This window comes from Apis florea, unplaced genomic scaffold (assembly GCF_048593485.1).
Source record: "Apis florea isolate Af1SG1 unplaced genomic scaffold, ASM4859348v1 contig_2495_pilon, whole genome shotgun sequence".
Taxonomy (NCBI): Eukaryota; Metazoa; Arthropoda; class Insecta; order Hymenoptera; family Apidae; genus Apis; species Apis florea.
The window spans coordinates 102252-114543 of NW_028256595.1; the positions used below are offsets into that span (position 1 = coordinate 102252).

At 32.8% G+C, this 12292-nt stretch overlaps 3 protein-coding genes across 6 annotated transcripts; 2 read left to right on the forward strand and 1 right to left on the reverse strand.

The window, feature by feature from the left end:
• The first annotated feature begins 199 nt into the window (after window positions 1–199).
• On the forward strand, window positions 200–6034 carry daw (activin beta chain dawdle). 2 transcript variants are annotated; one of them, XM_003696917.4, is made up of 4 exons: window positions 200–1581; window positions 2148–2390; window positions 3200–3582; window positions 3672–6034. In XM_003696917.4, the coding sequence occupies exons 1-4, from the start codon at window positions 1128–1130 to the stop codon at window positions 3837–3839; spliced, it is 1248 nt and encodes a 415-aa protein (XP_003696965.1). In that variant the 5' UTR covers window positions 200–1127; the 3' UTR covers window positions 3840–6034. The 2 variants fall into 2 exon arrangements, with proteins under 2 accessions (XP_003696965.1, XP_086763077.1); XM_086906951.1 differs by having other exon boundaries at window positions 3675–6034.
• A 391-nt stretch (window positions 6035–6425) lies between these two features.
• Window positions 6426–8771, forward strand: Fibp (acidic fibroblast growth factor intracellular-binding protein). 3 transcript variants are annotated; one of them, XM_086906954.1, is made up of 7 exons: window positions 6426–6586; window positions 6969–7114; window positions 7218–7419; window positions 7510–7737; window positions 7852–8079; window positions 8171–8431; window positions 8546–8771. In XM_086906954.1, the coding sequence occupies exons 2-7, from the start codon at window positions 7030–7032 to the stop codon at window positions 8622–8624; spliced, it is 1083 nt and encodes a 360-aa protein (XP_086763080.1). In that variant the 5' UTR covers window positions 6426–6586; window positions 6969–7029; the 3' UTR covers window positions 8625–8771. The 3 variants fall into 3 exon arrangements, with proteins under 3 accessions (XP_086763080.1, XP_086763079.1, XP_003696964.2); XM_086906953.1 differs by lacking the exon at window positions 6426–6586 and adding an exon at window positions 6601–6804; XM_003696916.4 differs by lacking the exon at window positions 6426–6586 and having other exon boundaries at window positions 6632–7114.
• Window positions 8716–11798, reverse strand: Pdhb (Pyruvate dehydrogenase E1 beta subunit). The gene is made up of 5 exons (XM_003696915.4): window positions 11387–11798; window positions 11198–11260; window positions 10552–10758; window positions 9824–10454; window positions 8716–9738 (listed from the first exon to the last, which is right to left on the reverse strand). The coding sequence occupies exons 1-5, from the start codon at window positions 11393–11395 to the stop codon at window positions 9587–9589; spliced, it is 1062 nt and encodes a 353-aa protein (XP_003696963.1). The 5' UTR covers window positions 11396–11798; the 3' UTR covers window positions 8716–9586.
• Between the last annotated feature and the right edge of the window lie 494 nt (window positions 11799–12292).

Consider the following 12292-nt stretch of genomic DNA (forward strand, 5'->3'; position numbering starts at 1 on the left):
GTTTCGGCTAGGGGGGGGGGGGAGGTAAAGATTTATCGAGAAGAAAGATGATAGACGCGCGCGCATCGCGAATCGTCGATCGAGCGGAAGAAATTTACGCGGAAGAAATTTACGTATCGGCGTATATTTTCATTCACATCGAACTGTAGTAGTAGGGGGGGTGGGGGGGTAGGGAGGGGGGGGTATATCTTGGGGTATGTATAAACGATGCGATTAAACGGCGAAAAATAGGGGAGGTGGGCGCGTCCCTTTCGCATCGTTCGCGTTCACCCCGAATCGGACGAGGAGCTCGGAGAGAATGTAGGTGAGAAGGATGACAAAGGGGACGATGAAGCGAAGCATGTTCGTGACGCGTGTTTCAACCGGCGATATCAGTACGATTCGTCTCCATCCAATCCGCTGTATCCCCCGCTCATGGAGCAAAGTTCAGACTGTACCAAGAACCGATGCGTGACTGAAACCATCCCAACGATGTATCTTTAGTCTTGGCGGATAAGGTGGTTGAGTGAAGAAGACGGCTGGATCGATCGAAAAGATAGAATCGAGACAATCTGAGATCCGGGTCACTCGTTTATTTATTCAGTGGATCGAACGTGTTCCGATTCTCGTCGAACAAATATATATTTATATATATATTATAGAGCCGGGATTTCGCGATAAATAAAGGAAGTGAAAGGAAGAGGAGGAAAGAGGGAAGAGAGGGTGAGGGGGAGGGATGGTGAAAGGGAGGAAGGAGAGGAAGTCGGGAATGAGGGAGTAAGGGAGTAAGGTAAGGGTAGCGAAGGAAGGAAGGAAAGGAGAGAGAGAGAGTTGGTAAGGGGAAAAAATTGGTAAAATGTAAGGAGAGAAGATATATTTGGAAGCGAATATTTTGGATCGTTGATGGGATTAATCGGCGATAATTGGAATCGAATATCGAACGTTTTCACGAGGAAGGGAGGAGTCGATGGGAAACGAATGGACGATCGTTTGCACGAGATTGGTTGGAAAGAAGGTCGAAGATAGAAATCGGTGAATAAGAGAATAATTCGAGGTGGAGAAAACTCGTGAAAGAGGCGAGGGAGAGTTTAGAGGGATTTATCGATAACCGTGAAAGAAAAAGGAAGGAGAGAAGAGATATCGGAACGATGCGCCCGATTCAACGATTGTTGTTACTTTCCCTTCTGTTGTTGGATAACCAAGTGGAAGTTATTTTACCGAAAGTCACGAATACCATCCCTGTCGTTCGATGGAGCTCTTATTCGCGATCGACCAGCTCGACGTCTTCGTCCTCGTTTTTGTCCTCCCTGTCATCGTTCAAGGAAGAAGATTGCGCCGGATGCGCGCAAAACAAGGTTGGCCTGATCACCGTCACGGATCCAATTCTAACCGAGCTAAGAGTCGAATATGTCAAACAACAAATCCTCAAGAAGCTACGGCTTTCCAAACCACCCGAGATATCGATGCCGCTCTCGACCTTGCCAAAGCCTCTGATAAATGGCCGTGTGCTCGAACTTCGACCCGGAGCGCCACTCGAACCGGAAAAATCAGTCGACAGTTTTTACGGGAAAACCGATCAGATTGTCGTTTTTCCAAACGAAGGTCAGTCCCTGTTTAATTCCTTTAATTTCCATATACGTATATATCTTTCTCGCCAATACCGTACCTTCGCGTGTAATCCAATTTTCTAAAAAGGAGAGCAAAAAAAAGAGCAAAGAAAAATCAGAGAAGACGGAGAATTTTCGTGCTTAATCGATCGATAAAATTCGATAAAATTCGTTTCGAATCTCTCTCTCTTATATATATATATATATAATAAAGTCGATTTTTATAAAGTCACCGTTTCAATTTTATTCCCCGCATTTTCGTTGTTGCATTCTTTTACTCTTCGATCCTCGCTCGATCGAAAAGAACGTTATTCTTTTCTCCTTTTTTTAGGAAAAAAAAAAAAAGTGAAACAACTTCGTGCTCTCGCTTTTCTCTTTTCAAATTACATTTTGAATGATTCGAGTAATTTTGTAATAAAATGAAAAATGTTTAGGCAAAAAAAAAAAAAAAAAAAAGAAAGAAAGTTATATCTCGAATCAAACGCAAAAAAAGAAGAAGAAGAAAAAATACTTGTGGATCCGTGCGTTGGAACGATAAAACGGGGGATGATATAATTTCAGGTATCGCAGATTCGAAAAAGTGCCGGCAAAGATCGAACCATTTGACGGCGTGCTTCACGTTTTATCTACCGAACGAGATGCAATTCGTGGACGTGACCTCGGCGCAGCTTTGGTTTTACAAGGAGTACGACGAGAACGACGAGCGGAATCAAACGTTTGTATTGTCTGAACTCGATCATTGGGATTTGTACGGAAACTTTGAGAAGAACATGATCATGGCTATCTTCGAGACCGATATCAGAGGTGGGTCGGAATCGAGATCAATGTTTTTTTCCGCCCTTTCGTTCCACTTTCGAAGGATCTCGCGCCACGCCATCTTCGCCTTTCTCCGTTCCATTCGGAACGAAATTATTATATTGTCGGAAACAGGAATTTTGCCGTGTTTTCGAGGTCCAAAGAGCTCGAGCTGAGCTTGCTTGAACTTCACTGGATTGATAATCGCACGCGCGATAATCGCGAAAAATTGAACGGGGGGGGAAAAAACGGGGAACGAAAGAAACGGGAACAGGAAATGGATGAATCGATGGATAAAGCGGATAAGCGAAAGGAAGGAGGGGGAGGAAGAAGGGGTAATGCATAAAGATACAGGGAAAAAAGTCGGCAGAAGCAAAGCAAAACTATGCAAAGATAAAACGGTTTCAGCTTAACAAGGACTTTAGACCGTGCTTCTCGCTCAAGACTTTAGACCGTGAAAGGGTATACGAAAAAAAAATGCAACGCTGTCACGATATAAGCATTTCGTGCTGCATTGCTAAAAGATCGCGTTACAGAATCATATCGATGCGCGTTTATACTATGCTGCTACTATAAATAACACATTTTAACGCATTTTTCTCAAATCAAATTAAAAATCGCGAATTATAAATCGATCAGAAATTTCAAACCGAGCCGAGTGTCGTGTACTACTGCCGTACCCAACTCTCTTCTTCTCCTCTTTTTCTCGTTCACGCGAGGATGATCTCGTTAATATTGCACGATCGTAACGAGAAGAGAAGAGAAGATGAGATGGAATCGAAGTATCCTCGATTAAAACGAGTCGTTCGTTGTTTCAGAGGGATGGGTCAAGGCCGACGTGAGCTTCACCTTGAAGAAATGGGTGAAGGAACTTCGGTTAAATCACGCGATACAGATAGGTTGCAGCACTTGCTCGATCGATCGAGATACCGCGCCTGTATCCATTCGGCGAACTTTGAAACCTTTTCTCGTCGTGCACACGTCCCCGTTGCCGCAAAAGAACAGGCCGAAGAGAAACTCGAACTGCTTGCCGGAAATGAAGGAGTGCTGCAGGGACGAGTTGTACATTAATTTCGAGGACATCGGTTGGAGCGATTGGATCCTCCATCCGAACGGATATCACGCGTATTTCTGCCGTGGATCTTGTTCTTCCGCAGCTTCGTTGACCATCAGTGGATCTCTCTACAATAATGTGATCAGAGTGGGTATATTTTTGTTTCTTTTGTTTCTTTATTATTACTATTATCTCTCACGAGATATATTATCGTATTATCGTATCTCTTGTTTCAGAAGTTATTGAGCAAAAATGGGAATACGATACATCGAAAGAACGAGATCGTTCCATGCTGTTCACCTACGCAATTATCGCCGATTCAATTGCTCTACGTCGATTCGAACAATACGATTACGCAAAAAACGTTGCCGAACATGGTAGTCGAGGCGTGTGGTTGCATGTGATTTATCGAAAAATCGATCGGTTCTTTGTTCGATAATGCCCTAAAATCGATTTTTCCAAATTTTTCTTTCAATTTCAAACTTCGTTGTACCTGCCCCGTTCGAGTAGACACGCGCGTGTATACAAAATTCTCCCATGTTCTACGTTGAATGATGAGAAGAAGATGATTAAGAAAAATGTTGCGTTATATTTAAATAATTTGATAGAGGAAACACCGTCTTACAGAAAGATCAGAATTATTGTGCGAAAATAGAGCCGAGAAGAATGCGTAAATTGCCTTTGATCTTGGCTTTGATATCCAACAACGAATCGTCGCGTTATATTATATATACTATATATATATATATATATATGGTATAGTATGCAGAAATTTGCCATTTTTTAATTTTTCGAGAACGTTATTTATAAGTTGATAAGTTGAATACAAAGTTGCGAAACGTCGATCAGGATCACATGCTTATACGCGTACATATTGCGTACATATTGCGTACATATTGCGTAAATAATCGAAACAGTATTCATTTTCTAGCTATATTTTCCGTTATCGTAAAAATCGTACGTTTTAAACTATTACTTATTTCATATTTAATCCAAAGACAATTGTATAATTATGCGCGCACGTTTTGATAAAATATATTTATTATCGAGTCAAATCAATTATATATACACTAGAATAGATAAACAATCGCTAAAGTCTACGATGGAACTCGCTTCTACGATAAATTCAGTTCTGCTATGGTTTTTTTTTTTTTTTTTTTTTTTTTTTTTTTTTTTTTTTTATATATATATGAAAAAAATCGCGATACAATCGTTCCCACTTGTTCCCCTATTCCCATGTTTACCGAGGGAATCGATCGTAGGATGATGCTTCCGTGTGACTACGATCAATCTTCTCTTCTATTTATTTATCGTTTAATTGAAACAATAGAAAAAAACAAATGGTTGAACGATCGAATTAATTGTTATTGCAACAGATATATTTTTATTCTATATATACGCATCGATTCTAAAATATTTTGTTTTATTTTTATTTTATTTTTGTACCAAACGTCGAATATTAATAATAACTGAGAATTTGCAAGTGCAATTATTATGGATGAACTAATGAAATAAAAATAAGATAGAGGGGCTAAAATGTTTTATAATTACAAGTCGAATATGCGATTCTATTCTATTTCTGTAATAATATACTTTGTTCTCTTTATACAGATTCAGATGAATAAACAATTGATTGGGACGCTGATTCTGAGTAAATGTTAATGTAGTTTATATGTAATGTGATCGATTAAATGATAAAAAAAAAACGTGAAAATAAATTCAAGAAAATAATTCGTATTATAAATGATACGTGTAGAATTTTATAAACATCTTATGGACGAATGTTTCTTTATCTGAAATGTCAATTATTCGTATAAAAAAATGAAAAGATTCGATTAATCCTCTTTATGGTATAAAACAGAAAATTATTGTTAAAAACATTTGAAAATATTTTTTTATAATATTTTTCGCAAGATCGCCAAATTTTTGTTAAAATTTTTATTGGAATATATATTCCATATAATTTCGTTTATGATATTTTATTTGATATAACATTTTTTACATAAGATTAGATTCTATAAACATTGTAAAGATAAGAATATATATATATATATATATTTTTTATTACATTAAAGATTAAAATATATCTAATTTTAAAAAAAATATATATATTCAATTCATATTCCGTATTCGATCGTATGGTCACGTGCCAATGGTAAATGTAAACAAGGAAAACAAATAGTAGGAAAAGGATAGAGATAAGATTATTTATAGTTTCATCTGAGATATTCCAGAAATAGATTCTGATTCCCGAATTTTTATTCTTTTTCTATTCTTCTTTTGCTATTTCCTCTTCTTATCTATATTTATTTTGTAAAATTTATGCGTTCAAAAAACAACTCTGATATTTTATATAAAATATATTAAGATATATGTACGTTTGTTAAATTTTGATATAAAAATTTACAAAGAATATTGCTTCAATTCTTGAGTGATTGAAATAAAGAGGATTACCACATTTTGGCCAATCAAAAAATTGTTATTATGGCGAGATGAATCAGTGTTTATTCTCAATGCGCATGTCATCAGTTCATGATTGAAAATTGTAGTGACAAATTGTATTTCATTAACAAAAATATGTAATTATGTAAAATTTTTATCGAGTATTTATTATTTATTGGTCATTCAGCTTCATTATAGATTATTAAGTCTTATTTAAGTATACTTCCTTCTTTCCTTTAATTTAATTTAATCATATATCGGAATTAAATTGTTTTTTTTTTTTTGTTTACAAATTATCGTTTGATCGAAGTTTCGAAGGCAAGGTAGTTTTAAAAATGTAATGTTTTTTGAAATAATGATTTTATGTAAATATGATTCTATTTATTTTAACAGAAATATAGCGTTTTTTCTTTTTCTTTTATTTTTCTTTTCTATCATTAAATAGATCTTTCAATTATTCATTATATTATTAATTTTAATTATATTAAGGATTAAAAAAAAGGATTTAGATAATAAATAGGATTTACAAATATTTAATCGTAGATTGAAATTTTATTAGATAATGCGTAATATATTCTCGTTTCAGTTTATAAAGTTATGAAGTATATAAAAACAGATTTTTATTTTCTTTACTTTACTTTTTCTCTACGTATTTAAATTATATCATATTAGATGGCGTAAAAAATACTTTGATCTGTTTCTATTTAAGGTTGGTATTTTAAAATATGTGATACAAAATCTTATAAGATGTCGCATCTATTCAATTTCTCATTTATGGTTGAGTCTCGTTTATTTTCGAAGTCAAACTATACAAAATAACGTAACAAAGTTTATTTGATTTTGTATTGATATTTTAAAACATGAGATAATAGATGGGTTTTATATAAATTTATATAACATTTTATTCCGTACATCGTTTTTGTGCAGGTGATATGTACAATTTTTTCTTTTTCACAAATATTGTAAAAATTTGTAAATATTTAGAGTATCATATATATTTATGGAACAAGATGTTAATCTCGGACGAGTTATAATAAATATAAATATATACGATGTTAAAAATGTATGCAATATTTTAAATCAATGTACAGCTAAGCCTATGTATGGGTGAAATTTTAAAGAGTGGAATTAAAAAATTGTGTTTTCAACGCAATGCTATCCGAAGTTGACGTATTTATCAGTAATTATACTCTTGTTGATCCTGAAATATATCAACTTTGGGTTGATGGCCATTCTTGTAAGTTAGACGAACATAGAATTTTTTGTCAAATAAAATTATATTATTTTTGCATTATAAAATATAAATATAATTCATATGATTGCCTTTTTAATTAATTTAGCAAGCGAAGCAGTAAACATTTTACATCAACGAGGAATATGTCATCAAACAAATGCTCCGATTGAATTAGTGGCTTCTGATATTCTTGATCATTATCGGACGTATGCTCTTCTGGAAAAATTACTTCATACACCTACTAAATTAGCGAGTGAACAACTCGCGTTTCAAATAGAACCACAAACTAGTCAGATGCTTATCGAAATGTACAAACAAATTTATCTGTTGCTTGTATTCTTTACATACATTTTTATTTCTTTCTAATACATATATTCTTTTTCAATTACAATTCGCAGGTACTATGAATTCGATGATGTTGTTATTAGAGAATTATTAGGTAAAAAATTAACATCAAAAAGTAGAAAAGATATGGACGAGGTATCGGAAAAAACAGGTATAACTTTGAAAAGTTGTCGTCGGCAATATGACAACGTAAAAAGAGTGTTCAAGGTAGTTGAAGATTTGCCAGGTTCTTTGGCTGCCAATATTGAACAACATTTTTTACTCTCTGAAGATCTTGCTAAGTAACATTAAAAATATTATTATTATTATTTCTGTTATTCTTTTGTATTAATCTATGTGTATTATGTGTATTAAAACATATGTAAAAATTTGATTTAACATTTACGATCGATTAGGCGATACGCCGCTGTGGTATTCGTAGCATGCCTTCGATTTGAAATGAATAAGAGAAAACTTCAGTTTTTGACATTTCCTGATTTATATCATTGCGCCAACAGTATGATGTCATCATGGACATATCGTTGTGTTGGATCGGAATATTTTGATACTGATTTGGATAGAGAATTCTTGTTAGAGTTAGCAGAATGTAGGGTACTCTTGGAAAATGATAAACATCACAAACAGTAAGCTTATTATTCTTCTTTTTTTCGTAGAAACTATAATTATATTATATATTACACATTATGTACAAGATCGTATCTTATTTCTTTACAGTTTGGTATGCATCAAGCTTAAACCTTTACTCTTAGAGCGTTCAAGTATCTATCAAGAGATAGATGCAAATTTTCGTTCGTATACAAGAGCTATTCTAGGAATAGGATGTAATCTTCATCGTTCTAGAGATTTACGATTTTTCTTCTTGGAATTAGTAGAAAGATGTATAGAACCGTGGCGTCAAGTAAATTGGACACATACAGATCTCAGAAATTTTCTTTCAGTCTACACTCAATGTGCATTAGATATGGATGTTCTTAGGTAAAAAGAAAAAAAAAAAAAAAAAAAAAACATTGTTTTTATAACAGAAAAAAAACGTAACAATGTGTTTCCTTACGATTAATTATTTAATTTTTTAAATATTTTATTTATCAGAGACAATGAATTGAGGGATGCTTTTGAACGTTATATGACTGTTGTTACGTGCTGTTTATTGCGTATGTATCATACATGACTATTAACAAGTAATGAGGAAAATACAATGCAAAAAATAAATGCAATTGGGAATGATGATAAGTAAAATGTAGAAAATAAAACGAATCGAGAACGATGTAGCTATATTTATTTATTAAATTTTCATAATAAATAATTAATAAACAAATATGATATATTTATTCATTTGTTTCATATACATCAAGAATTTACAATTTTTTTATCTGTCTATTTATTTACTTATCGAATACTTTTAGAAATCCCTTTTGATATAATAATTTAAAATGAGTAATTGCTCTTACTAACTCTTTATATGTATTTATTTCATATGGCAGTATTTCAATAAGCTTTTTCTTTTATGTGCAAAGATATTAATTTGCCTCAATAGATAGACTTTAAAAATCCTATGTTAAATTGTTCAAAATTCTATCAAGGAATCAAAGTATTCAATTTCTTTTATACATAGTATTATCTCGAATCTCGACGCGGGTTTATGTTTTTACGCACCAGTATGTATAAATATTACTATACACATTTGTACATACTAACAAAATCAAATACTTATAATAAACACCATAAATTATTGGCAGCATGATGCCACAATGACATTTTTTTCTATGTCGCTGGCATTTTACAGTCAAATAATTTTTTATTTTTCGCTATATTGATGCTACAATCTAGCTATATCCTAATTGGACTATACATTTACGAATTTTTATATATGTACAATTATGGGAAGTTGAATTTATTTTCTATTAAGCAACTTCAAAACAACTTCCTATTAATTGTTAACATTTCTAACTTTTTACTCCCTACCTATATGAAAAATCTACAAGAGAAGATCGTAATATAAAGGAATAATTTGTGTAAAATTTGAGTGAGTGAGATTGAGAATGAAGAGAGAGAGAGAGAGAGAGAGAGAGAGAGAGAGAGAGAGAGAAATGGGAAATTTTAATTCTTTTACCTAATGATAGATATAAATAACTACTGTACCAATCCTAGTACTTTATTTACTGTATACACAATATCATTCGCTTGTGGCAGAGATGCATTTTCTAACGTTCTGGCATAAGGCATAGGTGTATCAACACCTGTAACGCGTATTACTGGTGCATCAAGATGATAGAAAGCTTCACCTGAAGAAACAAATGTAAAATACAAACGTTAAACATGCACGAAAATAAATTCTTTATATGGATAAAATGGATTAGGAGAACTTACTTTCTGAAATCCTAGCACTAATCTCCGCTCCGATACCACATTGCGGCCAACCTTGTTCCACGGTTACAACATGATTCGTTTTCGCTACTGATTGTACAATGGTATTTATATCTAAAGGTCTTAAAGATCTAAGGTTTATTACTTCCGCTTCTATCCCTTTTCCTGCAAGTTCATTCGCTGCTTCAAGAGCTTGTTCAACTGCTTTGGAATGTGCCACTAATGTAACGTGTTTGCCAACACGTTCAATCTTCGCTTTACCAATTGGCAAGATAAAATCTTTTGATAAAGCTTCGTCAGACATAGGATATTGAACACCGTATAATATTTCATTTTCTAACACAACAACTGGATCAGGATCTCGAATGGCAGCTTTTAATAATCCTTTTGCATCTTCGCTAGTATAGGGTGATACTACTTTTAAACCAGGACAATGACTATACCAAGCACCAAAACACTGTGAATGTTGTGCTGCCACTCCTGCTGCTGCCCCATTAGGTCCACGAAAAACAACTGGTACATTTACTCGTCCAGCAGACATATAAAATGTCTTTGCAGCAGAATTAATAATTTGATCGATTGCTTGCATAGAAAAATTGAATGTCATAAATTCACATACAGGACGTAAACCAGCCTAGAATATTTAATTGTACAACAAGCGTTAATAAGCATTAATAAAAGAAAAAGAGAAATCAAAGAAATGATTTATGAAAGATATCAATGATATATACCATAGCTGCTCCAACAGCTATACCAGCAAAGCCTGCTTCTGTGATAGGAGTATCGATAACACGTTTATCTCCATATTTTTTCCAGAGACCCCTAGAAACTTTATAGGCTCCATCGTACAATGCCACTTCCTCTCCAAGTAAAAATACTCTTTCGTCTCTTTCCATTTCTTCATCCAAGGCTGAATTTAAAGCATCTCGTACCGTCATCTATATCGAAATTATATAAATTAAGTGTAAAAAAAAAAAAAATAAATAAATAAGTTGAAAAATATAATTAATAAGCTTCGCTTTTTTTATAACAATCGACAATCATTACAAATGACAGTATATATACAATATAAATCGAATATCGTAAGTTTCAATGCATAATTTATCATCGAATAATTGATATCGAATATGGATGACCTTTATCGTCCTTCAACATGTAATAATCAGATTGCATGATTTATTGAAAATGATTATAATAAATTAGATAAAATCTTTCGTAATGCAACGAATAACTATATCTTTTACAAATGTTAAGTCTGTTAAAGGATTAGAAAAACCAATGGCGCGAGTATGATCGTGTCAAAGCAAAAATAGGTTATATTCGAACAAACGCAAGTAGAGAAAAGAATATTTGAATAATAGTCATTGTTAATCCTACCTGCTGCACGGCATTCCATTTCGACGTTGAAAACGAACGTCGGATAACTCTCGTTGCAATTGACTAAAAATAATAAATAATCAAAAATATGAATTTTTCATTTTGTTCCCAAACTATAAGCATGTCATATATTTTTTAAGATTTAAATTCAAGTTTAGACTCTTCGAGTCTACTCTAACATATATTTACCGAAAACATTGTAGCCGTCAAAAGATTGATAATAATTGATTAAATTTTAGATCGTTTCTATCGATTTAACTATTCTAAGTCGTTATTCACATGAATCGCCAGGGCCTCTGGTTCGTGACTCCGTCTTTACCATAAATCGAAATGCGGAACGGTACCAGAGCAGCTCAAGGTCAATAGGCAAACTCTTATGAAACGAACGCTATGATTTATACGATGATTTAAAACATATAATCGAAGGATAGATTATCAATGATGCAATTTTTTTTGCATTTTAACTATTTTTGACACTTTTTCTTTAAATTCTTTCGTGAAATTATTAAAAAAATGTAATTGCATTATTTAATTAATAACGATTACAATGATGACGACAATAAATAGGAAGCGCCACTTTTTCTGACCAATGATAAAACGTGGAGATTATGATCTGACCAATCACCGCTAATGAAGTAGTTTTTTTTCTATTGAAGAACACGAGGAGCATAGAACCGCGGTTAATTTGGAATACGACGAAGTATAAGTGAAGTGACAATGAGTACAGCACGTATATAAAATTAAAAAATAAAAACTATTTCTAATTTTATATGAATTATCCAAAATTATATCCAAAGATGAGAATAAATTTATTTTTCTTATTTCTTTTTTATTATTTATTTCGATTATTTAGACCCTTAAATTTTAATTATTTTCTAAAACATATAAATACATATAAATATATACATATATATGTATATAAATGTATAGCGTGTATTTGTACATACGTGTAATATATGTATATTATATATACTTATATATAGAATATATAGAATATGTTGTCCATTTTGTGATTATTTATTGTCAATTTCAATTATAGATAAAAAGAAGAAAGAAAAAAAAAAAAGAGAGAGAAATAGGAAAAATGATTGAATT